The following is a 26,189-nucleotide window of genomic DNA, read 5'->3' on the forward strand; positions in this document are numbered from 1 at the left end:
TGATGAGACGCGTTCACACATGATCGACCTTAGCCACCACAATTTCATACACAGTGTATCGTGTACTACAGTAGACACTGCATCTTACTCTGTATCATGGGCCAGTCCACAGATGGCATCATGGAAGACGAAAGGATATGTTTCGGATTCCGAGGATGACGACGAAGATACAGACGTCCTTACCCGTCCTACCACCAATACCACCCAGGATCTCATAGCGAATCATGCAGCCTGCACCAGTGCGACCGTTGGAAGTTCTGAGGACAAGTCCCAGGTTCCGAAGCAGATCCTTGAAGATGTCTGTAAGGCCCCAATCCTCGATTCAAGCACACCGAAGGCTCCTTCCCAGCATGAAGACGATACCCATGATAAATCGGCAGGTGTTACCGCTGAGCCAGTGCAAGCTTCCACAACCACTGCCGAAAAGCTTCAGGAATCAATAAACAAAGGTCTGTCCCTTGTTCGAGAGGCTCTTTCAAGGTCAACATCACCACAGCCTGCGCTAGCGACGGCAGATGATAGTCCGTTATCAACACCACCAGATTCACCAATATTACTTCCGTTGCCGGCCCAGCTTGCTTCTGCAAGCGACCAAGAAGTGGTTAGCGGTGTTGTGCCAAATGTGAGTCAGCACGCCTTCGAGACTGTGGCTCCTCGAAGAACCTTTCGTCAGCGTAATGCCATTCAGCAGCATCCATACTCGCTCGAGTACGCAGTGTACCTCAAGCACTGCAATGAGCGTGGCATCAAACCTGTGCACCTACCTAAGGCAGCTGCGCCCATTCTCAATGGAAACGGAGCAGAATCGCAGGACGTTCGTGTTGAAGATGACAGTCAGAACCAAGATTCTTATGGCCAAGAGTCAATCGAGCTAGACGAACTGCAACAGATCAATGACAATGAACTGCACAACATCAGCTCAGATCTTGACGGCGATGTCAACATGGATGTCGACGGCGATTTGCCCGATCTGCAGGCATTGTTCGAGAAGAGACCCGGTCAAAGGCGGCTCAACAAGCAGAGACGTGCACAACCGTCTGGCCACCCACGATCTCGGTCTGCAGAACTGCAACAGATTTACGAGATGTCGTCCGAAGACGAGCTTCGCACCCCTCTTATGCTAAAGGGCACCAAAATATCGGCAAAGACACAACAAGAAAGCTTCCCATCTCCCCCTAGATCAATGAGTGTCGATACGGTGGAAGCCAAGCCTTTTACGAGACGTGGCTCTCCAGACTTGAGCCCAATAGCATTGCCAACACCAATACTTTCATCAGAGGTCCGCCCGCGCAAACGTCCCGTAATCGAGGACGACACACAATCGGGGCAAGAAGAGGAGCATGTTCAAGTGATTCCCATCTTGTCTGAATCTGAATCTGAATCCTCATCCTCGGATTCGAAACCTGAAAGTCCTGTGAACGTGCGCTTCATGCAAAAGAAGGTCAAAGGCGTTTTGCCTGCTTCATGGTGGACTGTAGACAGAGCACAAAAAGTCCTCGATGCAAAGAAGCAAGGTACCGCTAATGCGTCCGCGAAACCACTTCAAGAAATTGGTGTAGCGCAACGGAAAACCGCTAGTACACCGGGTCGTGATCGGATGCACCCAAGCAAGACGACTTGGTACGAAGACCTAGTCTCCGACGACGACGATGCAGATGGTGCTAGCACGATTAGTGTGAGCGAGTCTCGCGAGGCAGATACCGAAGGACTTATATCGCGCAGGAGCACACCTGCAGTTGACTCTGAAGCGATGGAGATTGCGGATGACGATGGATTTGATCCGATGCTACCTACTCGAAACAGGACGGAAACGGGTAGACGACGAAGACAGACCAATCTCCGTGGCTATATACAGGAACGACAGAAACCACAAAAACAAGCCACCTTCGCCAGTCGGGTACATCAGAGAATTTCAAACCAACAAAGACCGCGGAAGAAGACAAGGCAGAAGGCGCCATCAGAGGCAGTGCACGTTCTTGATGCACCGGATCTTCAAGGCTCCGTGCTTGCACCGCGCCCAACTTTCCTACGATTGGCAGCGAGACAAGGACGGGCACAGGGGACGAAACCTGGAGTGAGTCCATCGAGGAAGTTCTTCCAGCTCGAAAACGAAGATGATACAACGGACATGCTTGACGAATTGAGGATATGGAAGGAGACCCAGCGGACCCGGCGACCTGCTTTACCGGCAGACCAGGGCCGCAGCAAAATCCAGCAAGCCAACAAGCGAGCGTCGGCCGCTAATGAAGATATCTCGCGTTCAGCAGCTGCGAGAGACAAACCAGATGGGATTGCCAGGCCTAGCACTTCGAGAGTTCCTCCGGTCGGTCCGACTCAAGTTCAGCAGCAGGCAGACCTCGGGCAGGTCATTCTCTGTGACCTGGGTCAGACCGAGGACAACGCACTTCGGCTGACACGACTTCGTTCGTTACTTCCACTCACGAACCGCTCTGGTCGAGGACGGTTCGCCTTCCAGCTCGCAGAGCCTAGAAATGCACAACTCGAAGTCCTTCGACCCGACCATCGAGGGTTGAGGCGCCACATCCACGGCGCTCGGCATAGGCCACCACAATCAGCTGGTGTGTTGAGAGAGCGTTCTCAAGGTATACAGTCGCCCAATTCGGACAGCAACGTAGTGCCTGCTGCACGAAAGTCTTCGAAGCGAACCAGGAAGCAGACGCCAGTCTTCCGACCAAAGTTACAACAAACACGACTTGCACCAGCATCGCCGAACTCTCGTACCTTGGAAGACTTAATTGGCCAGACCAGCCCGAACATTCGAGTCTTGCTTGAAAAGGAGTTTGCAGAGCATCAGGCGGCATGGTTTCAAGGCTCAAAGTCCGGCATCATGGTAGCAAATCAGAAAACGCAGCGGCACTTCCAGGTGTTCCTCGACGTTTTACAGTCGTACCTGCCAGTTGCATTGCAAGATGCGGAGGATAGCCGCGAGGCTCGTGAGCTCCGGTCTTTCCTGCACCGACTGATACCAAATCGAGGTCAGATCGGAGCTCAAGGTCAAATTGGCGACAAAGTGCTTGAGGTCCTGGAATATGATATTTTGGTGGCTCGGAACGTTTTTGACCTCCACACATGTCTGTTAAAGCTCGCACCTGGTCATGCTCCTCGGCCGAGAGTCCTTGAGATGAAAGTGAACTTCTCTGATGCTCATCACGAGATCTGTGTCATAGCTCTGGCTGCATGGACAAACATCTACAATTGCCATCATCAGGACACATCTATAGTCGAGGGCCTAGCAGCTTGGATTTTCTCCATCTTATCTCAATTAATTGCTAGGTGGAAAGCAGCAGAGACAGACGCAAGGGTTGAAGCCGTGCAATCCATGCGACGAGTTGATGAACAACTTGTCCGCAAGGTCATAGAGTTCAATCGTAAACAAGCATCCGAACTTCTGACACGAGCTCTCGTAGCACTCAGTCTTGGCATCAAGAACGCCACAGGACTAATCGAGGCGAATGCGCTTCTTGATCATCGACGTTACCAGGAGACTCTGAGCACAATCGCCCAGCTGCCCGAGATGGACGACGTTGTCCTTAAGGAAGCCCTAGCCGTGGCCACTGCGTACGTCAGGCAGCAGTGGCACTTGCAGCATCCGGCTCTCATTCCTTCTCTATTGAACAACGTCCGCCAAGCTTTGACGCATTTGACAGTCTCTAGAGTGAAGTGCTCTTCCGACCTCTATCACATAACGTCCGAAGTCTATTTCACGGTAGCCACAGCCGCTGTTGGTCAACGGCAAAGATCTTGGGACGAGTTCACTGAACCACGGTCGTCACACTCTCTAGACATGTTTGTTGCGGCAAGCCATCTCAACAGCATGAAGACATTCTTCTACCATTACCTTCTGGAACATGAGCCGAGCCAGTACGAATTAGAACTGCGCGTGCCTGTGTTGAGCCACTGGCTTCGAATCCTGCTGCAGGTTACGTGCGACAGTGTCGGACGCAGTCTGTTGACAGCGAGCCTGTTCAGGCACGAAAAGGAATCTCTGGCAATGTCATCTTTGGCAGCACTGTTCCAGTCTCCAGAAAGTGTTGTCGACGGTTCTACACTGCGAGACTGCCTTCCCGAGATTCGTTATGCAGCTGTCATGCATATTATCAAAACTGTCCATGGCCAGGAGAACAATGCGGAAGCGGATTGGCTTGTTGGTGGCCTGGAGGAAGTCGACGCACCCCGGTTACTCAAGATCATGTTCACAACCATGAAAGAGACCTGGATGTCTCTGTCTGAGCAGCCAGAGGAGCAAGATGTGTACACTGTTCTGATCCACTCAGCTCTGGATCAGTACCAGACATACCCAAGGGCGGATTTCACTATTGACCTCTGGTTTTTCAACTCATCCACGTTTCCTCAAAGGCGAACACAGACATTAGCCAAGCTACTTACCAGTCGGTTTGATACGGACGAAGAGTTTTTGAGCGAGGCCGACGAACAATTCGGCCACGAGCTTAAGCATGCAAGAAAGTATGGACGATTGACGAGCCTTCAGGACGAGCTGAAGGACTTGCTCTTGCCTACGGAGGTTGGTGTAATGAGAAGTCCTGACGAGTACACAGATGTGCTTTTGAGGCATGCCAAATTCGTGAAAGGAATTTTGCACAAGATGATGGACAGTTCAGATCCTGGCTACACTGACGTTAGAACAATGTCGCTCAGAGTCCTTGTCTACGTGCTGCACAATCTCGAGTGCAGGATTGATACCCTCGCGCTGACCACAACTCAACCTCTGATCGAAGCGATGCTACCGATAGTTTCCGTTGTCAGATACAGTCATGTTTCAGCGTCCGCGTATGACCAACAGCTCGTCTACGCGTTCATGCGCCTGACTCTGACATGGGCTGTGACGACGTTGAGCGAACTGCCAGACGGGTTTGTAGGTGATGTGAAGGCCATTTGTGAATCAGCTGCTGAGACAGGAGGTGAAGAGGCATCAATGCTACTAGAAGCAGTCATGCATATGACTTGAGCAAGTTTAGCTCGCAAACGAGGCAGGAGCGAACGCAATGAAGTTTCAGTTGAGTCAGTCCAGAGGTGTGAAGCGCTCAACCTTGTCACGTGACCTTCAGTAAAGGAGGTCCTACCGTCGCTTACCTTCAGCTACCCTTCAGTCCCATACGAGATGAGGACAAACGAAGCTCAGCTCTGAAGCTATCCTTACGATTAGATACTGAATATGACTATCTGAGGTCGACATGCGTGTTTCATTGTGAGGTCATCGACCTCGCCCGTTTACGGTACGAGTCCTTTGCTGCCCATATAAGCCTTTGTCCTCGACCTCTTCCCTCTCCACTTTCTCTCTCCACAACCCACAAGCACATAAGCACTTCCAAATCCCAGCCTCTTCCAATTCTTCTATCAATATTCAAGAGTATACCAGACTCAACCAACCAATCAATCAAACACTCAAGATGAAGGTCCAATACTTCTCAGTCGCAGTCGCCTTGGCCCTAGCCAGCACTGTCGCTACCAAACCAGTTCCAGAGAACGGTGAGACCAACACTGTTCCAGTCTCCTGGTCGGACGTCGAGTCTGGCTCCCAGAATGCTCAGCGTGCTGCTCAAGGTCAAGCTCAGAAGCGAAGTCCTGGCCAGTCCGCTGCTGAGCTTGGTAACAGCCCTGTCAACAACCCCGGAGCGCGAGACAAGCATAAGGATAAGGCAACTGAGGATGCTAACCTTGCTGCTGATGCTGGAAAGGCTGATGATCATGCCAATGATCCTACTTGGGGCAAGCGGAAGAGATCTCCGTGGGGAAACACTGCACCAGGTGACCCTGCTGCTTCGGCCGCCGTCGATCCCAATCAAGCTGCACAGGCTACCGCACCCGCTGGCACTGAGGCTGGCGCTGGTGCTGGTGCCGGTGCTGGTACTGGCGCTGCTGGCACTACCGCTGGTGGTGTCTGCGTGGGAGCTGGTAGCGGCTGCGTCGGCGATGTCACCCACTGGGATGGAGGACTGGGCGCATGTGGCTGGGATGTTCCCACCGACAGCGCAATGCAAATCGCCCTTCCTGTCGGACTCATGGGTGCACAGTCCAATGACAACCCGTACTGCGGCAAATCATTGACCATCAAGAACCCAACTACCGGTGCAACTGCCCAGGCTACTGTTGGTGACAAGTGTATGGGCTGCCAGGGGTACAGCATCGATCTTACCAACGCTCTGTTCAACACTATTGCGTCTAACTGTGATGGGCGATGCTCAGGATTCGAGTGGTGGTTCAACTAGATGGACAGTGGGCGAACGTACGGGTGCCATTGGTGGTGGTGGTGGATCACGAGGAGCTGATATTCGACATGCATGGGAGCTTGACGGGGTGACCTCGGTGAGGTGAGACTGCGAGCTATGACACAAGTGCTTGCACGCTCGATGCCGGGTGTCGCAGAGAACATGACATGACATGATAGAGCTAGAAGATACACACAGAAAATGATTACAAAGAGAATCTACTCATCTTGCCATTCCGTTTCGATCGAACTTGGCTGAAGCCGATACATACAATGAGCTTGAGAACGCTAGTGCTAATACGATATAGCGTCACGCGATTCTTGGCCTGCTACTCGGTAGAAGTTGAAGTGAAACATCGCTGTCGTCTTTGTCTGCTGGACCTCGAGTCATCGCACCAATCCACGTACTCCGAAGCTGCCCTCCTACGGCTTGAGCAAATTATGCGTCAACGCGTGAAGGTGTGAAGATGGAAGTAGTAGTTTGCAGGAAGAAGGATGCAACTCTGTTAGGAGGTCTGATCACTTTCACCTGCGCAGCATTCTATGCAACCACTCACTCATGTCGATCGTCACTTCCTTCACTTTGCGTTAACAGTAGGTTATTGTCACGTGCTAATCTGGTCATTGATCTTCGAGGACAACACTGAATTTCTCAGCCTGCGTGACAATTCTTTTTCCTTTCTACTACCACAATCACAGTCTCGAAGTTCTTTTCCGATCCTCGAAACGTTACCAGCCTTCACTGTCTGAATGACTGATCACTGCCATCACAATCCTTAAGAAGAACGCGACGATGGAAAGCGAAACAGCTGCCAATACGCGATCAGAGGTGCCCCACTCACCAATCCTCAGAAGAGACAGAAGCTCTGTCGAAGCGTCACTTCATAAAGTCGACCAGAGCCGAAGCAGATTCATGCGGTTACCGGCAGAAATCAGACTCATGGTACTTCGTTGGCTACTGGTGAGCTCGCAACCTCTAGCAGAACGAAGAGAATACGCAGTGAAGAAACCCGACCAGACCATCGAGGAATCCGAGGTTACCTGCAAGATCACAACAACACAGCCCGATGGAAAGGGATCCTGCTCGATGTCTCAAAAGATCGTTCATGGATACGGTTTGGATTCGACTATCTTGCGAGTTTGTCAGCAGCTTTGTGTGGAAGGATGAGCAGTACTGTACGGCGAGAACACGATCACTTTGCGAATGCAGTGTGATGATGGAGTGTATTATTTTGCTGACAATCCCTGGGTCTCCTTGCTGGCCTATCATGACAAAGCCGGTCGTCGTGAACATGGAAGTATGTTGACTGGCCAAGAAAAGGACTTCGCCCTGCGCTTTGTACGCTACCACTTTGAGTTCAACGAGACATCGAAACCTCTACCTCCTTGGTTCTTTCGCTCAGTGCTCAGAGATCTGGCGTCGGGATTGTTGGATGGCGGCATCACAGCGGTCTTTGACGTGCATAATGGTCACGAGGAGGACATCTTGCCTCTCGTCAAAGCATTCAAACTCGTACGGTGCAAGACCCTACAGTTCATCGGTCTGCCTGATACAATAGCTCATCATGTTGAGAACGTCACCGCCGTTGCTACTGGTACTGAGCATGTTGTCGACCTCGAAGAGACCTACAGCCAGATCTTCAGCCATCCAGCACTAAAGTATTTCATGTTTGATACAGCGCGTTCTTCTATCGCGGTAGAAGACAAGATCTGAGCACTACTGCTCCCAATGGAAGACTGTGACGCCAAAGCCTTTGACAGAGCAGTATCGCAGATCATTCCAGAGATCGAGAGTAATTTTGAGGCAGAGGGCCCTACCATCGAGAACCAGTTTCAGCGAGATCAGCTTAACCTCGAACGTGCATATGAACTGAGGAGAGAAGCATTGGCGAAGAACTACACAGCAGCAATGAATTTCCTGAAGGGCCATAAGAGTGCTGGCGAGTGAAAAAGTTCACTCGCAGGTCTTCGGAGGCAAGACGTTACACTATCAAGCCAAGTCGACATGGAAGAGGAGCTTACATATTATGGAAAGGATGAAAGGTTATGCCTGGTAAATAGGAGCATCGCGGAAAACATCTCCGAGAGCGGGCTCCATAGACTGTGGCAGCTGCCAGCGCATGAGCTATGGAATCCAAAGCGAGAATGTTGATAGTATCGCAGTCTGCAGGCCTTAAAGTACTGGCTGTGCAGACTTGACATGATGATCCTTCCAGCTGCCGCTTCTACACCTATAGATTCTTGCTTTTTTTTCCTGTTTCTTGTTGTGCTTGTATTATTCTCTACTGAAGGTAGCCGCATCATTGATGGTCATCTACAGGCTGCGTTTTCTTGAAGGAACTTGACATCGGTGGCTTGCGCGTTGACATGACCAGAATGCACGTGATCAGTTTGCGGCTTCCGGGAATTGTGCCCTTGCGGAGGATGTCCATCTTTGTAAATGCTGTGGTTCTGTCCTTCAACTTGAAACATCATGAACAAGACCCTTTTCGGAACAAAATGTCAACAGCCAGTCGTATTGTGATGTCTCAATATGCATAGCATGTGCCGTTATTCATCATGCTGAGGTGCTCTAGGAGGCAGGGTCGCCATTGATGCTGGTCCGGTGGCCTCTTCTCAGGGGGTGCCCATGAGAAGCGCACTGAGATTGTGGAAAGTCCTACATGAAACTTACTATCCATAACGTCATTGTCTCCTTCATGACGAGGTGCAGACGATAAGCGTGCATTATATTTTCAACCTTGCATTCATTCTATTTCTCGGAGCCTAGTGTTGTGAGTGTGCCACAAAGATCCCTTGGTGTTTATAGCACTATTGAGCATGTCAATCTTGATTCTTTGATTTGGCGCTCACGTGGGTACAATGCGTACTGTGCTGAATAAGGGATACTTAGCCAGCTAGCAAGTGAAGGGATATGCACGAGCAGATCAACATTCCAGCAGCATACCACCCAAGCACTGTCTGTGCTCGGTGGCGGCTAGATGGAAGCAAGACAGCCATCTCCTGTCGCGATGACCTACAGTGACACTTCTGTTGGGCAGCAATCAGCATCAGAGTCGCCGCTCCCTCGTTGACCATGGTGCCTTCGTTGACCCAGTGGCTGTCGATAGCATGCCTACTCCAAACAGCTTTCAGCTATGTCGACTTTGGCACGATCACACAGCCAGTCGCCTTCGAGCCGACTTTCACTGTTCCGAGACCTCATCAGCTACCTGACGATGTTTGGATGCGATACGCGCCTTTCCAGTCTCACATCAGAGCAGTTGCGCCATCAGTGAGACAATTGGGCAATGGCTCATTCGCGACATCATGGAGTATGCACTTCCACTTTGAGCCAACGAGAACAATCGCGCATTCTGGGTTGAGACGGCGAGGTGTACTAGCACCTCGAGGCGTTCTACCGCCCATCCCAACCTGCCGACAGTGTGATCTCAGTGGCAATCCTCTGCCCGGCAGCAACAGTACAGATGCCGGGAGCCCGACGTGCACGGTGACAGATTACGAGGTAAGATCACACGAATTCTTCACACGACGATCGATACTGACTGATTCATCAGGGCGTCTTCCGCTCCGGCGACTTCCGTCCAACCCAAGGAGTTCCAGACTACTGCTTCAATGCAGGCTATACCGGTCCCCTAATCCCCAATGCCCAGCCTACAGACGCCGGTCTCCCCTGCTGTCCCAGATGTTTCCCACCAGGCGTGAACACCACAGGCATCATCACATCCGGCGTGCTCAGTACAACTCCAGGTCCCGGCGGTGTTATCAGTGGCGCACCGCTACCTGGCGGGTCCCGCCCAATCGTCACAATCACAGACACCGCAACAGGGATAATCACGAGTACAAGAACAACACTAAGTATTGAGACAATCACGCCTACAGGTGCAGCGGGAAGCCCAGTCGTCAGCACCGCGTTCAACACAATCATCGGATGTGGTACTGCTCGTGGTTGTGGAACAGTCGGTATGTACAGCCCATCACCCCCCCTTATAACCATACTAACAACCCCAGTCGGCTCCGGCACAGTCTACCTCGCCCCCTTCGGCTTCCCCGCCGTCACCTCCTCCGGCACAGTTTCCGGCTGCGCCCCAACCGTAATCGGCTGCGGGACCATGCTCGCCACAACCGGCACATTCACCGGCACCGCAGAGATCACAGCCTGTGGTGAAGGGACCGGCTCCGCGACTATGATCGGTAGTGGCACGGTCTGGCCCGCCGGCTTCATGGATATGATTTCGTTCATGTCGAGCGGGACTGTGACCGGTAGTGGACGGGTCAGGGGATGCGGGTATCTGACGGGGACGGGTACGTTTACGGTTACCGAACCGTATTCGACTACGAGTACGCCGGGTGTTACGCCTACCGTGAACGTGTATGTGAGTTACTGTCCGCCTGAGGGGGGTTTGAATCCTATGATGCGGCTAGCAGGCAATTTCAGTGGTGAGGGGATGAGTCCCGCTTTGATCGAAGCGGAGAGGAACAGCGTTTACAACGGCAGCGCTGCGTACCCCGGGCTGAGCGATAAGTATGTCGCTGATGCGCTGAGTGCTGGTGCGCGGAATTACACGAGTGGTAATTTCACGGGGAATGGCACGACGGATGCAATTTGTCATGTTTGTCCTGAGGATGCGGGGATCTGTTGTCCGCCGTATACGGACTGTGGGAGTGATGGGCATTGTCCGTGGACTGCGTTGGTGAATTGTGGGTATGCGAGGTTTGGGGTGAATTTGGTGGATGTGAAGAATAGTTCGGTGAGTATGGGGATGGGGGCGTTGCCGGAGGGGAATTCGTTGTGGTTGAGTGGGTTGAGGGCGCCGGGGGTGCCGGGGAGTAAGAAGAAGGGTGGGAGTGGAAGTGCGGGTGGTGTTGGAGGGGAGGAGGGTGCGGATGAGGAGGCGGGGTTGACGAGTGCGCAGAAGTTGAGAAGGAGGCTTGCGGGGCAGGGTGGTGGGAGTGGGAAGGTGCATGGGCATGAGCATAATCATGTGCTGGCGCATCGAGTTGGGGTGGCGCATGCTCATGGGCATTGAGATGGGCTTGCATGTGAACGTTGGGAGGCGTTGCAGCCCAGAGGTGTTGTCGCATTCTGGAATAGTTCGAGGTCTTTGAATGTTCTTTCCTGAATTTTGTTTAGCGTCAATGGATGAGACACGGATTTTACAGTTGCTTCCCGAGCTCATCAACTTATTGATCCTCTTCCTCTCCGTATGCAACGATTTTGAGGCGGTCTCTTGAACTGGTTGACTCAGGAGTGGTGCACTTTTGGGCTGGAAGTGGAGTGAATGGAAGAGGAATGCTGGCAGTTCACCAGCTGCAGAAAGAACTGTCCGGGCAGTCAAACCAGGAGCACTCAGGTGCGACGAACGCTCGACACTGCCCGGAGAAGAGCGCGATTGTGTTTCTAGGCTGTAGCGTCAATTTTTACCATGCCTGAAAATCGGGGAGAAACTTTGGGTCGCGCCAAGCATTCGAATGCTTCCTGGCTTCTCACACCGCGGATGTCCTGATGTTAATGTGCTCCCGTTCCCTGGAGGACGGCGAATGTCGGTATTTTAGTCGAGCGCTCTCATCATTCAGACCTGGTATTGAAGTTTGGGATGCTTATTGTGCAAGCAAGTAGACACAAACAGAGGTGGTGAGTGGTGTGCCACAGATGTCTAGCTGGAACGCATTTTTATACGTGTTTTGGCACACCAAGCAATCAATCTACCGCCAATTTTTTTGAATTGTTCAGTATGCCTCCTACTTAGCCAACGGTGGTATACACAGCCTGTGTACGACGAAATACAAATACTGGATGTTTGTCTATATCGTGTATCTTTCCTCTGCTTTCGGTGTCCTCCAACGACATTCATGCTCATCTTGCCCAGGTGATACCCGACCGTCTCGACTGCTGATAGTTCTCCTCAACTGCATGTCTCGCGAACAGTCTTGTCGTGGAACACCCCACTGGCTTGGTCTGCGCTAGCATGGCACCTGGCGGTGCCTGTTCACCGAGAGGAGAGAATGGTCTGGCGTATGGTACTGGAGGGGGTGGAAGAGGTGCAATAGCGGCGGAAACTGGTCTGTGCTGGCTTAGTGGTCGCATCTCCACTTCTTCTTGCCTAGGCAGCCGTGAGCATATGTTGGTCTTCTGTACCTTCCCGGGTTTTGGAGGAGCGCGGCACAGGGCGAGGTGTGAAGGGAGTGCGACCGGCAGGTCAAGACTCACCGATTCTGGATTGGACGGGTCTCCCGCCTCCTCCGAGGATATCTTGCCAGGAAGACTGCGCAGACGATGCTCAATGCCACGATCACTGCAGCAATGACTGCGGCAATCGCGATCAAGACTGCATCTTTCATCGTAGGTGGCAGATGCGTAAGGTGTGCGTGAGTTGGGGTGGACGCCTGTGCCTAACTTGTTTCGTTGACCTTCTGAGACTCAAGTGCAAACAGCCTGAGGCTATCAAAGGGCCTCGTGAAATGTAAGATTGAAACGTTTGGTCATGGAACAATTCCTCACGCGAGTGAAACTGTAAGCGCAGAAAAGTGATTGTGTTTTGTAGTCGTAAGTCCACTCAAGGCTTCACCAAATAAAGTGTCGATGGTGGGATGAAACCTCTTTTCAGCCCTCGAAGCATCTTCAGTCACCGCAATATGGCCAGGTGTACAGCAAAGCCCGAGCCGTTCTTTAATGCTGGTGGTAAAGATTCATCAGACAGCCGCCATACACGAAAGCTGCGTACAAGGATGTCTACAAATGCTGAGAAGACCTCGTCCGACCGTAGCTGCTGGGCAATAAGCAGGGCTGTCTTTCTCCCCGACGACCTCGCGCTAATTTTGTGGCACATGGTGACAAGAGGTTGGAGCAGGAAGTCGTTGAAGACACAATCGCAGACTATTACCATATCAATAACCTCTCCTTGGCCGAGCACTTCATCAAGTGCATCGGCGTCATCTTGCTCCCAGTTGATCTCCGCCACCTGAGCTTTACTGTTAGCGTCGACCGAGGATGAAACCACCTTGGAAGCACGTCCTTTGGCCTTGCTTCTACTTGGTAATGGTGTATTGACATCCACGTTCTCCTGCAATAGCTTGAGGACAGATCTTTGGTCAGTTAACACGTATTTTGAGACTTGCTTGGCCATGGCAAGGCCAATTAGGCCAGTAATGCCACACCCGAGCTCAACAAGGACAGCGCTAGAATGGAGGATGCCTGTAGACCACAGAGTATTTGTCTGGTCAGTCAGCCATTCTGCAAGGAGAGGAGAGACCTTCCACAAAGCAGCGCCAGTGGTCCCTTCAGCATTGGATGAAGTCAGAAGACCAGGTGACTGTCGTACATCGTATCTTCTTCCACCAATGTCGAGTTCCAGGGTGTTGGCTCTATCATTGATCATGCCGAGGTTGCGTTGGGGAAATTCATGACTGAACAAATCATAGGTTTCTATCAATATAGGAAAAGTAAGGACACTACAGATAGACTGGGAGACGAGCGCCAAACGAACCTTCGTCGACGTCGAATATTTCGTGGCCGATAACGTTGAGCTTATCCTCGATAGATTTGAACGACTGTAGCGTCATCGTGAATGGAAGTTTCGAATAGCTTGAAGCCTCGCAGCCAAGAAAACAGCGGTAAAAGATCGAGTACTAAGTACTACTGAGCGGTTCTCTTAGCACCTCGCTTTGAGAACGGTGAGACAGGGAGTGATATACCCCCTCGAGTGGCGTTGAGAGTTCTTTGATGCCTCAAGACCGAGTCAGGATGGCTTGTTCTTGGGAAGGAAATTGATTGGTTGTGGTACGGAGTAGAAACACGAGGTTATGCTGTCGCAAGATTCGCTGAGGACGAGGGGTGGCGCCAAGGAAGGTTAGAAGACTCCAAGACCAGGATGCTGGGTGCGATGGAAGCCGGAAAGTGACGTGTGGTGATGCAGCTTCGACGAGTCGAGCAGGCAGGCACGGCCGCATGGCACCTGCATAATAAACAGCACAGCGCCTACATCACCTGGGGTAATTCTTGTAATTCTTGCAAATCTCGTGGCTGGTCATCTCCTCAACATTCGAATCTCGTCGAGTCTAACACCATATCTCTTCGAAAATCAACTGAGACAACCGTGACACCGTTCGTACGTGAATATATCCATTGCTGTACACGGCATCTGAGCTTCAACTTCAATTGCACCAGCTCGTACCCGCGCAATAGCGCAGAAATTCCACCATGGCCAACGCCGAGGATGCCTTGAAGAATGAGAAAAGAATTACCGGCACCGTACAGCCGTATATGTACAGAAAAGGCCCTTTCTCGATCGAAGCTTCGGGCTACGAGAAGAAAGATGGCGAGACGATTCCCAGACGAAACAGACACGCCAAAGACGAGCTGATCGTCAAGCCTTCGGCAGAAGTCAGCACTATCTACGAGAATTTCAGGAGGGCTGCGACCAAGTTTGGAAATGCAAAGGCCATCGGTTCAAGGAAGATCATCAAGACCCATGTCGAGAACAAAAAGGTCAAGAAGATAATTGATGGCAAAGAGCAGGAAGTCGACAAGAAATGGACCTACTTCGAACTGTCCGGCTACGAATACATGACTTTCATTGAGTATGAGCAGATGGCCCTGGCTGCTGCCTCTGGTCTGCGACATCTGGGCCTGAAGAAGGACGACAAGATGCATCTTTACGGTGCTACAAGGTATGTCAACCCATACTGCAGCGAAGGCACAACTGGCTAATCACCTTCCAGCGCACATTGGCTAGGCATGTCGCATGCTGCTTCAGCTCAGTCCATCCCTATCGTCACAGCCTACGACTCGTTAGGCGAAGAGGGTCTCCGGCATTCTCTCAAACAGACCGGCTCGGTGGCCATTTTCCTCGATCCCAACCTCCTCGGAACCCTCACAAAAGTCATTAAAGATGCACCTGCCATCAAACATGTTATCTACAATACCGACCCCGAGGCCAAGCAAGCAGATATTGACAAGCTGAAGGAGGCCAACAATGAGCTGAACATTATTAGCTACGACGAGTTGCTCAAAAGAGGAAAGGAAAATCCCGTCGATCCAGTGCCGCCTTCACCCGAAGACCTGGCCTGCATCATGTACACATCCGGCTCAACTGGCGCTCCAAAGGGCGTCATGATCAAGCACAAGGGTGTCGTAGCCGCCATGGCTGGGGTCCAGTCTGTGGTTGCTCCCTTCATCGGTCCTGCTGATGCTAATCTGACATACCTGCCTCAATCACACATCTTCGAATACATGTTCGAGAATGTCACAATGTTCTGGGGCGCTACCATGGGCTACGGCAACCCCAAGACCTTGTCCGACTCCTCGGTACGAAATTGCAAGGGTGACATTAGAGAGTTCCAACCAACAATTTTGATCGGCGTTCCGGCAGTTTGGGAAAGTGTCAAGAAGGGCATTGTTGCAAAGGTAAACTCGGGCTCATTCGTGGTGAAGAACATGTTCTGGGGTGCCATGTCGCTCAAAGCTACTTTGCTAGGTGCTGGTCTACCAGGCGCTGGCGTGCTCGACTCCATTGTCTTCAAGAAACTCAAAGATGCTACTGGTGGCCGTCTGCGCATCGCTTTCAACGGTGGTGGCCCCATTTCTACCGATACCTGCAAATTCATCTCATACGCTATCACACCTATGATTCAAGGTTATGGCTTGACAGAGACGTGCGCGATGGGTGCTCTTCAAGATCCTCTTGAGTGGAATCCCTACACGCTTGGCGATATCCCAGGCAGCGTCGAAGTCAAGCTGGTAGACTTCCCGGAAGCTGGTTACTTTTCTACGAACAACCCACCTCAAGGTGAGATCTGGATTCGTGGGCCTCCAGTCACTGAAGGTTACTGGGACAACGACAAAGAGACGAAGGAAGCCATCACCGACGATAAATGGTTCATGACTGGCGACATTGGTGAGTTTGACAAGAATGGTCATCTTGCCATCATCGACCGAAAGAAGAATTTGGTCAAAACTCTCAACGGCGAATACATTGCTCTTGAGAAGCTCGAATCGACATATTTGTCATGTCCAGTTATTGGCAGAATCTGCGTCTATGCTCAACAGGACAAGGCCAAGCCTATTGCCATTGTGGTGCCCGTGGAGGCTACGCTACAGAAATTGGCTGCATCAAATGGGCTCAAAGAATCCTCGATAGAGGAGATGGTGCACGACAAGAAGCTGAACGACATTGTGCTCAAAGAAATTCAGAATGCGGGCAAACAAGGTGGTTTGTCCGGCATCGAGATCATCGATGGTGTTGTGCTGAGTGAGGAGGAGTGGACACCACAAAACGTAAGTTATTGCATGCATATGTATGCAAGATTCGGGCTAACATCGTCTTTAGGGACTTTTGACTCCAGCTCAGAAACTGCAACGCAAGAAGATTCAGGACAAGTACACAGACGAAATCAAGCGGGCCTACGGCGACTCATAAGGAGGCATCAGAGCAGCTTCACGAAGACGCCTTCAAAATGCAGCAGCGTTGGATCAGCTTGTCATGACATTCATTTGCTGGAGCGTGGCGTTACGAGAGCTTTTGTAATAATTGTTGATACCCAATCACCACAGCCATCCGGCAGATCCCTAGCTCAATTGATCCTCGCCCATTTTTGGTGTTACAGTCTGGCAGGTACGTTTATCGCTGTGCAACTGCTAATGCTTGGATACAGACGTGCTGTTTGTATGTTTCGAGATCGGTTTTGTCATTCCTGTATCGACCATCAACTCTCGATCCTCCTTATTCTCGAGCAACAATTTCGCCAAATCGTGTGTATCCCATCTCTTGGAGCACCTGATCCGGACAGTTGCCGTCCGAGTTGCATTCCACGGCGCAGCAGAACTTGTTGCAGGAGTGCTGTTCACCAGGGCATCTACCGATACAATCAGCATGCGTGCAATACGTGGTCAGCTTGGTACTTACGTTCTCTCCGTTTGCTTCTCGTTCTGACGCGACCTAAGCTGTGCTGCGGAGACTAGCTGCAACAATACGAGCAGTTGGATACAGAGGCAGAGCACTCCGGTTGACCTCATTTTGGCGTCTTGCTAATGAATGCGAAGCGTAGAGGAAGTGAATGAAGCAAGAAGAAGTGTCTTACCCTCGAATCCGGTACCAATTTCGAAGGGTGCTTTACTCGAAAAAGGGAGAACATTCTTGGTCGCATACCAGGCTCGTGGTTCGGAAATTATTGGGTGGGTCGCATACCACAGGAGGGGGCATGCCATAACACGCGCCTCAACACCACATCTTCACGCGCTCAATCCCTCTCACTGTTCTTTGCCAGCAGTGTTGTCGCCATTCGTTTCGATACACCGCCGCCATCATGAGTCGTTTCAGCAGATCACGGATCCTGCCAGTTTTGGCCTTGGCTTTGTCCTCACTTCCATTTGGGGCCGCACAGTCGAATTGGTGGCTAGGCCAGTACAATCACGTCGGCAAAGTCGCGTTCCAGCCAGATCCAAACTACAAGGCATTTCGAAACGTGCTGGACTACGGGTGCGATCGTAAGCCCATTTGCACTCGTCTTGATAGACCTAGCTGACACAGCGAATACAGCCACCGGCAATCAGGATTCTACCCAATGTATCAACGACGCGATCCAAGACCCCGGCAACAGATGTGGTGGTGGTGATGCCACCCGCGGGCGCTACTGCGAGTCGTCGACCATCACACCTGCGCTCGTGTATATCCCTCCTGGCACATACAAGGTCAGCGGGCCGCTGGTCATGTGGTATGCCACTCAGATGGTGGGAGACGCAGTCGATCCGCCAACAATCAAGGTCGCCGCGAATTATCAGAACGGCATTGGCTTGGCTGTATTCGACGCTGACATTTATATCCCTGATGCGGCAGGTAATACGTGGTATGCCAACCAAAACAACTTCTTCCGGCAACTGAGAAACTTTGTCATCGACATGACAGAAGCTCCGTTGTTCGTGACTGGCATACACTGGCAAGTCGCCCAAGCAACGCACCTCAACAACATCCGCATCAATATGAGAGCGAAAAGCGAGACGAACAACCAGCAGCGAGGTGTCCACGCTGAGAACGGCTCAGGTGGTTTTATGTCTGATATCTTCACCGATGGTGGAAACATTGGTCTCAGTCTTGGTTCGCAGCAATTTACGAGCAGGAACATTCAAGTTAGCAACGCTAATACTGGTATCTTGATGGGCTTTGACTGGGTGTGGCTATTCATGAACCTGCACATTACAGGTTGTAATGTTGGCTTCGACATGACCACCGGTGGTTTTGCCAACCAAGCGGTGGGCTCCGTTGTAATCTTAGACAGCTCAATCTCGGCTGCTCAAGGTATCTTGACACCTTATGCGCCCGGATACAGCTCACCGCAAAGTGCTGGTTCTCTGGTTCTGGAGAATGTGGATTTCACAGGCACACCGCAAGCCATTGCAGCCGCAGGTGGAACAGCAGCGCGTACGATTCTACCTGGGAACCAAAAAGTCGCCCTATTTGCTCAGGGCAACGCCTGGACCACTGCTGCACAAAGCTTGGACGGTCAATCTTTCAATGGCACTACGTGCTCGTTCGGCAATGACACTGACAGTCGATACACGGCGCAGGAGGTAACCATCCAGCGAACTTTGGCCCCCATTGAGAGACCAGCCAGTCTTGTCGATGCTAATGGTAATTGGTATACGCGATCAAAGCCACAATACGAAGATATGCCGCTCTCCGGTTTCTCTAGTGCTCTTGCTTCAGGTCTTGTAGGTGATGGCAACAACGGTAAGCTTCACCACCCTTCAGAATGTGTTGCACCTCCTGATGTTCCATAGATGACACAGCCGCAATGCAATCCTTTCTCGATGCCTGCAGCGCCAACAACCAGATCTGCTTCTTCGACAAAGGCGCCTACATCGTGACCGACACGATCCGTGTTCCGTCGAACATTCGCATTGTCGGTGAACTCTACAGCATCATCATGGGCACAGGCTCCAACTTCCAAGACGAAAACAATCCACGACCAATCTGGCGAATTGGTAACCCCGGCGACTCCGGCACCGTCGAGATCAGCGATCTCATGTGGGAGACCCGTGGTCCAACACCCGGCGCCGTCGTAGTCGAATGGAACGTCCGGGCCTCCTCCCAAGGCAGCGTCGGCATGTGGGACGCACACTTCCGCATCGGCGCAACAGCAGGCACAGACCTCCAACAGGACCGCTGCATTAAAGCACCCGACACGCCCATCGTCGACGGCGACGCGAAAACCCAACAATGCACCGCCGCATTCCTCCTCCTCCACATCACCCCCAAATCCAACGGCTACTTCGAGAACGTCTGGGGCTGGGTCTCCGACCACGAACTCGACCTCGACACCCGCGACCAAGTCGACATCTTCAACGGCCGCGGCTTCCTCATCGAAGGCGACGGCCCAAACTGGCTCTACGGCACCTCAGCCGAACACAACACCCTCTACAACTACCAGTGGTCCAACACCCGCAATACCTTCGCCGGCGTAATCCAGACCGAAACAGCCTACTACCAAGGGAACCCCAACTCCCTCGTGCCCTTCACACCCCAAGTCGAGCGCTGGGACGACCCAACCTTCGAAGACTGCGAGCAGGATAACTGCGCAAGGACATGGGGCGCGCGCTTCGTCAACGCGTCTGATATCTACATCTATGGGAGTGGGCTTTACAACTTCTTCGAGAACTATAACACGCCGATTTGTCTTGGGACTGAGACGTGTCAGGAGCGGATGGTGAGTATTGAGGGGGATTGCTCGAATATTTATCTGTGGGCGTTTAATACGAAGGGGAGTGAGTATATGGTTAGTTATGAGGGGAATGATCTTTTGAGTTGGAGTGTTAATCGGGCGAATTTTTGTGCGGGGGCCGTGTTGTTTGAGTTGGCGGGGAGTGATGGGGAGGATATGGCGATGTAGGATGGTTTGGGGTGGGGACGGGTGGGGGTTGTTGTGGAGGGGGTGGGTGGATGTATCGTCGCAGCATCGTTTGTGCGACTGGTTGAGGGTTCGAGAATCTGTCTTTGGTAGCAATTTTATGATTGATGTCTGCTTGGTTTGTTGTTGTTATCGATCAATGTCATGCGTATTGCAAGTAGGAGGTCCAAGAGGCTTCACTGGTGTGCTCAACTCGTATCTTTCCCATCGAGAGACGGCGATGCCATGCTTCAACATATTCAGCGGCTGGACTGAGCCTACCAGTCCCTTCTTGCCTTTGATTTCGTGATGTGTAAGGTACAGTAGGCCACATCTGTTCGCAGTCCCGCCGTTACAGATCCCGTTTTTGTTGTACAGTTGATCTGTGAAGCAAGGGATCCAGCCCGTCTCAAGGTCGAAAATTCTCCGCCGCGGACAGATCTTTGACTCGCAGCAACTTACCTGTTTCAAACTTCCTCAATGTCTACTGGTGCCCTGCCCGCACAAAATGTCAGCGACTTCTATGCTCGCCGTAGGTGGTTGTCAGCCAAGTCTTTCACTGGACGCCCGAAGCAATTTTATATTTTGCTTGGGCAACACCTGCTCCGTCTTTTGGAAAACCACGTCCTCGAAATCAGACAGAAGCGTAAACATGATCCACACGCCGAAGAGCTTTTAAAGGTCTGAAGTTGTGAATCGTTATGCCAGTTTGGCAACTCCTGTCGAAGCAGTGTCCCAGCATGTCTATACCATTTCAGAGTATTTGGCCAGACATGTGCGGTGTAACACGCTTGCTATCTAGAATTCTTCTACCGTCCAACTATGTGGAATATACCCTAGCTCTTCTCTAGAGACTGAGATGGAGAAACTCTCAAGCACTTTTGTCGAAATTCATGAACCTGCGCCAAAGTGATGGAAAGCCTTTGCAACGCCGTATACGCCGCCGGTAATCGAGATGGAGGGAATTAGAATGTGATGGGGAGAAGGTAAATGGTACGCGGGCATGAAAGCTTGGATAGCTTTACATGATGATCGAAGGCACTACAATGAATGTTAGCAAAGTTCATGTTACGACCAGTGACATGCTTACCTTCAACGTTCTGCTTGATGCTCTTGTGCGGCAACACTGAACCACCGTTGACGTAGACCTCGTCACCAATGCTCACATCATCACCGAGCACTGTGACATTCTCCAATCGAGCCCATCGGCCAATGCTGCTGTTCCAACCGCAGATTGTGCTCTTGACCCAAGCATGATCCTTGACCTTGCTGTTCTCCAAGATTACTGATCTCTGGATTCTGACACCATCGCCGATAACCACATTGGGACCAATCGTGACATTTGGCCCGATTCTGCAGTTCTTGCCGATCTTGGCTGATGGATGCATCATAACATTTCCACCAAAAACCCATGGCTCAGATGACGGAACAAGAGCCTTTGGGTTCCGCTTGTTCAAGCTGGAAAGATACAGGCATGTACCAGACAAGAAGTCTTTTGGCTGACCAACGTCCATCCAGAAGCCCTCCAGATCGAAGGAGTGCAGCTGGCCATCTTTGACAATGGCTGGGAACGTCTCCTGCTCAATAGATGTAGGTCTAAGTTCTATTCTCTTGAGCACAGATGGGTTGAGGATGTAAATACCAGCGTTAATTCTGTTACCCACGAACTCGACTGGCTTCTCGACGAATCGGTCAATTCTCGATGGGTGGTTTGGCTTGTGCACAATGACACCATATTTCGAGGGCTCCTCGACCTTTGTGACGACGATTGTACCCTCTTCACCGTGATCCTCGTGGAAGTCTAGCAGCTTCTTGAACGGGTAGTCGCAGATAACGTCCGAGTTGAGCACGAAGAAAGGAGAGTCGTCCTTGCCTAAAACCTTTTCTGCTAGTTTTAGAGGACCAGCTGTGCCGAGTGGTTCCGTCTCAACAGAAAATGTGATCTTGACGTTGAACTGTTTCTCGTACTTTTCCAGAGCCTTTGTCATGATCTCTGGTCTGTAGTTGACTGCGAGGACAATGTCTGTTACGCCGGCTGCGGCAAGGGCTTCGACTTGGTGGTAGATCATGGGCTGGTTGCCGAACTCGACGAGGGGCTTAGGGAGGGTGAGGGTGAGTGGTCGAAGTCTGGTGCCGAAGCCACCAACACTGGATAGTGATTAGCATATTGCGCAGCAGGAACTGTCCTCGAGGAGAGGCGTACAGAATGAGGGCTGCGATATGATTAGCGACGTCTCCCACAGTGGTTCAGGAAGCCTTACCCTTCATATTGAGATGGTGTGTGTGTCGCCTTGTTGTATAGTTGAGCTGCAGACGTCGAGTAGTTGCTCAATGTGTTCTCGAAGCAGGAGCGGTCAAGAATGCAGGAAGATGCAGGCCGAGTCTAAGCGAGTGTATTCTGGTTTGTAGTAGAGAAGGTGTCCTGCGACGATGGAGTCAACAGTGTCTATTGAATATGCGATTGGAGTCAAAGAGCTCAAAGACACGCTCGTGCAGACTGCAGCAGCAATAAATAAAGATCTGGTCAGGAGAGGGGAGTCTGCAGGACAACCTGTTCAAAATTCTGAAAATCACTCGTCATTTACCGCTTCCGGAGTCTATGTTTGCAGCAGGTACGATGTTACATCGACCACATATAAACTGGACGAGGCAAGCAGTGCGTCTCTGTATGCTAAATTACAATCGTCTGACATCTTGATAACTGTCCTTTCCTCGACTTGTCTATCGATAACAATAGCACTTGTTCCTGACCCACTTACCGCTGGCCAAATCGAGGTTGGCCAGGGTTCGAGGGGTCCTCCGCCCACGTTCCAGTCAAGCCTCGCAGCCCGTCCAGAAGCTTGAGGGACTTCGATCCAATTTCGCAAAGATTGGCCAGCAGGAGACATCTCCGAATCGGTCTCCTTCCGCTGGTTCACGTGGTGCGAAAGACCTTTGAATTGGTCGTCTGAGCCTCCTCTAGCTCGACCCCTTTCTGTCCTCGATGGGACGAGCAACGCGTAGCACCGACAGATACGCCCAGTATTTTCCTTACGATATTTGAGACATCACAGGTACATAGATAGAAGCTGTCTCAGCTATGGCATCAACCATGACGCACTCTTGCAGATGTGTACGCCGCATGAGTAAGGACAGCTTTGCCATGCGTAAAAAGGCATCAGTCTTCACTCCTTTTCCAGCAGTCGTAAGCGTGAGCCGCAGCTAGAATTTAGACTTTCGGCGCTTGGGGCTCGGTGGTGCCATCCCGTAAAAGCTTGGCTCAGCTCCTTTCGTTTTCGACCTGTTCCGCTCTCATCTGACTCTCCCCTGGTCACCTTTTCCGAGGCCAGGCGAAGATGCGACGTGTTCTTTCACTGTCGAACAAGGGACATAAGATGGGCGCTATGCTGCGACGTGAAGCACAAACCCCGGAGCATGACGGAGGCTACTTAGGCTTGTATGAATCCTCCGATCAAATCAGTCAGCCATATTCCGATACTTAGTGGATCTATGAGTACTCGTAAGGGTAACCCTAGATTGAAAACATATTGTACGATGGTCAAATGAAGTTCGAACATCTGGAGGCTTCAACCAACCTAAGAGCTTATAAACACTCTTTTCCATATCCACGGAGGGCAACAGTGCTCTGGGTTGACTCTGTTTTACCCTTCAGTACAGGCGAACTGGCCCCAACTCCGAAGTGCGCCCGGGTCTATGAGCATTTGTTGAAGGCATAAGGGTTGATGTTCTAGTGATCTGGTTCTAGGCCGCTATGGACGATTCGCGAGAACTCTAGTACCTTGGAATAACCTACACGCTCGCCATGACAGATGGTCGAGGCGCTCGACATCACGGTTCGTCCAAAAGCGTCCCAGAATAAGCTACTAACAAGCTCTGTTTTCATTGACTAGCTAGCTACTAACATGAGCTCTTCACCTTCACAATGTCGAAGTTCCTTCTTTCATTGTCCTTCGTGCCGTTCATGCGCAATCGAAACAACGACTCTACTCGTTCCAGCTGCAAGCTCCACGACTCTGAACACTTCAACCTCGTGCTCATTGCCACCTAGGATCGTGAACCTCACTGCGCCCATCCAAAACATCTATGGATCCAATGTAGTTCTTTCGGCTTCTGACCCTCCTCTGAATTAGGATCAAGGTACATCTCCTCAACCGGCGTCTCGCGGCGAATAACCTTTGGCACAAGAAGACCATTGCTCGTCTGGACGTGAAGCAGCGATCTTCTGACGCGGTCTTCCCAATAGAATAGCTTCGTGACAGGACTCTCTTGGTTTCTGAATTCCTCTGCCTGAGTTATTGCATTATTGTACCAGGCAAGTCGATTTTGCGAGGGATGATGTGGCTGCAGCTGCAGATCTTGCGGTAGTCGAACACCGTTATTGTATTGAATCCAATACGAATCTTCCACGAATTCCTGAAGCTCAGCTGCTGTAGCGTCTAAGTCAACTTCTGCGCCGGTGTTGTGATTCATGAAGCGCATCCACCACGTGTATTGCCACCCAGGGTGAGTTTGAGCACAGGGATATGATGTTACTGTATTTGCTACTACGTCGGCTTTATACAAGTTCTGAAAGGTGGCGACATCTGGCTTGTCGAGGTATACACATCCCACAACAACGAATCGCTCGATGCTCGGTAAGTAGCCCTGATTCAGCAGCGCTCTGGCAGCACCGAGAACTTCTTCGATAGTGTCATCGAAGGTTATCCTCTGAGTCGCTTCGTCGGTTCCACAATCGCATCTCGTCATCTGAAAACGATTGTTAATAGAGATGGAATTCAAAGATGGGCATTGACTTTTGACGGCCTCGAAGAACTTCGAGCATAACCGCATGTTCTCAAGTCGAAGACTTCTTAGCTGCGGCATGAGCTTTGCGATGAGAAGACAGAAGTGGTCCTCCGCCAGTAGTGGATAATCGTGCTCCATGTAGTAACCATTCAGTTCGAGGTGTTGCAATGTAGAGGGCAGAGACTGCAGGATGGATGCAAGCTTTTCCCGTTGCGCCCCAGTGCTCTCGCAGCGTGCTCCTATAAAGGAACAAGTACATGAAAAAGAAACGAGCGCAGGCATGTGTTGCATCCGCTGGCAGAGACTTGACAAGATGCTCAATCTTCCAAGCACGTAGATCGGCTTGATGCTCCTCGCGGTTATAGAGCGAATACGATCCAGGTTTGCCTCCGATTTGACATTGTTCGCGAAGTTCTCAATGTTGTAGTCGCACAGGTAGACATCTTTCCATGATATTGGTCTTGCTAGTTGGTGCCAATCCTTGCAGACTCTCATGCAGATTGAAAATGTCTTGCGCTCGTCATTGTAGAGGTGTTCGAGGATGATCAGAAGAACATCAGGTAGGATCATTGTCGAGTTAGGTAAATGGCAATTGACTGAGTTTGAATGACAGAACTTTGCAAGAGTGAGCAGTCGTTATAAGCGATGAAGGGTCTGAAAGAGACAGAGCACTGCAGTAGCGCATAGGGTGTTTGACAACGGGTGATAGAAATCGCATGTGCTATGACTCAACAGCAGGGTGATACACAAGGGAGACGTAAGTGAAGATGGGTTGACCAGAGGAAGAGCTCGGGGTAGGCGCGGCACAAGACGAGCACGCTCTGTCGGAGAGAGATTGAAAGCTATCTTCAAACCTGGAAGTCAGTAGAAGGCATCAAGGCGTCGCACTTACCAATGTCCCTACTACTCTGGTACCTGTAGCTGCTGCCAGTCAAGAACCTCGAGTCCTTGAACAGAACGACCCTACATGAGCACAGAGATAGTGAGCCCCTCCTCGAACGCTGAGCATGCTTGTCGAACGACCTTCTCTCCAGCTATAGTGTATAAAGCTCAATGCAAAGAAAGAGCCTCAGAACTGCAGTGTCCGGCACCTGTGCCGCCTCGATAACAATAAGGATGATGAGAGCGATATGTCCAATGCGCCTAAAAAGTCCCCGCTTGTACTCTTTGGGTCGACGCGTCAGTTTCGTGTAGTAAGAGCACTGGGGCCCCCCTCAATGCTCATTCATTATTCAGCGTACACCCACTGTCCAAGAATGTAACTGCTCTCATACAC

The 26,189-nt window shown here is 51.3% G+C and overlaps 9 protein-coding genes across 9 annotated transcripts; 6 read left to right on the forward strand and 3 right to left on the reverse strand.

The window, feature by feature from the left end:
- Positions 1-112: 112 nt before the first annotated feature.
- Positions 113-4,987, forward strand: PMZ80_003505 (uncharacterized protein; the record flags this gene model as incomplete). The annotated part of the gene is made up of 1 exon (XM_064871934.1): positions 113-4,987. One exon carries the CDS (start codon positions 113-115, stop codon positions 4,985-4,987), a length of 4,875 nt encoding a protein of 1,624 aa, XP_064732314.1.
- Positions 4,988-5,429: 442 nt separating this feature from the next.
- PMZ80_003506 (uncharacterized protein) lies at positions 5,430-6,248 on the forward strand (the record flags this gene model as incomplete). Its single annotated transcript, XM_064871935.1, has 1 exon — positions 5,430-6,248. One exon carries the CDS (start codon positions 5,430-5,432, stop codon positions 6,246-6,248), a length of 819 nt encoding a protein of 272 aa, XP_064732315.1.
- A 1,299-nt stretch (positions 6,249-7,547) lies between these two features.
- On the forward strand, positions 7,548-8,195 carry PMZ80_003507 (uncharacterized protein; the record flags this gene model as incomplete). Its single annotated transcript, XM_064871936.1, has 2 exons — positions 7,548-7,929; positions 7,984-8,195. 2 exons carry the CDS (start codon positions 7,548-7,550, stop codon positions 8,193-8,195), a joined length of 594 nt encoding a protein of 197 aa, XP_064732316.1.
- A 1,128-nt stretch (positions 8,196-9,323) lies between these two features.
- On the forward strand, positions 9,324-11,277 carry PMZ80_003508 (uncharacterized protein; the record flags this gene model as incomplete). The annotated part of the gene is made up of 3 exons (XM_064871937.1): positions 9,324-9,752; positions 9,805-10,210; positions 10,259-11,277. The coding sequence occupies 3 exons, from the start codon at positions 9,324-9,326 to the stop codon at positions 11,275-11,277; spliced, it is 1,854 nt and encodes a 617-aa protein (XP_064732317.1).
- A 1,596-nt stretch (positions 11,278-12,873) lies between these two features.
- On the reverse strand, positions 12,874-13,810 carry RKM5 (Ribosomal protein lysine methyltransferase; the record flags this gene model as incomplete). Its single annotated transcript, XM_064871938.1, has 2 exons — positions 12,874-13,673; positions 13,735-13,810. 2 exons carry the CDS (start codon positions 13,808-13,810, stop codon positions 12,874-12,876), a joined length of 876 nt encoding a protein of 291 aa, XP_064732318.1.
- A 637-nt stretch (positions 13,811-14,447) lies between these two features.
- FAA4 (long-chain fatty acid-CoA ligase) lies at positions 14,448-16,665 on the forward strand (the record flags this gene model as incomplete). Its single annotated transcript, XM_064871939.1, has 3 exons — positions 14,448-14,917; positions 14,969-16,523; positions 16,576-16,665. 3 exons carry the CDS (start codon positions 14,448-14,450, stop codon positions 16,663-16,665), a joined length of 2,115 nt encoding a protein of 704 aa, XP_064732319.1.
- An 886-nt stretch (positions 16,666-17,551) lies between these two features.
- On the forward strand, positions 17,552-20,131 carry PMZ80_003511 (uncharacterized protein; the record flags this gene model as incomplete). Its single annotated transcript, XM_064871940.1, has 3 exons — positions 17,552-17,732; positions 17,785-18,972; positions 19,023-20,131. 3 exons carry the CDS (start codon positions 17,552-17,554, stop codon positions 20,129-20,131), a joined length of 2,478 nt encoding a protein of 825 aa, XP_064732320.1.
- A 1,018-nt stretch (positions 20,132-21,149) lies between these two features.
- MPG1 (mannose-1-phosphate guanyltransferase) lies at positions 21,150-22,396 on the reverse strand (the record flags this gene model as incomplete). The annotated part of the gene is made up of 4 exons (XM_064871941.1): positions 21,150-21,169; positions 21,219-22,276; positions 22,332-22,341; positions 22,390-22,396. 4 exons carry the CDS (start codon positions 22,394-22,396, stop codon positions 21,150-21,152), a joined length of 1,095 nt encoding a protein of 364 aa, XP_064732321.1.
- Positions 22,397-24,187: 1,791 nt separating this feature from the next.
- PMZ80_003513 (uncharacterized protein) lies at positions 24,188-25,483 on the reverse strand (the record flags this gene model as incomplete). Its single annotated transcript, XM_064871942.1, has 1 exon — positions 24,188-25,483. One exon carries the CDS (start codon positions 25,481-25,483, stop codon positions 24,188-24,190), a length of 1,296 nt encoding a protein of 431 aa, XP_064732322.1.
- Positions 25,484-26,189: the final 706 nt, after the last annotated feature.

This window comes from Knufia obscura (genome assembly GCF_036327395.1).
Source record: "Knufia obscura strain CCFEE 5817 isolate CBS 148926 chromosome Unknown scaffold_3, whole genome shotgun sequence".
In the NCBI taxonomy this organism is placed as follows: Eukaryota; Fungi; Ascomycota; class Eurotiomycetes; order Chaetothyriales; family Trichomeriaceae; genus Knufia; species Knufia obscura.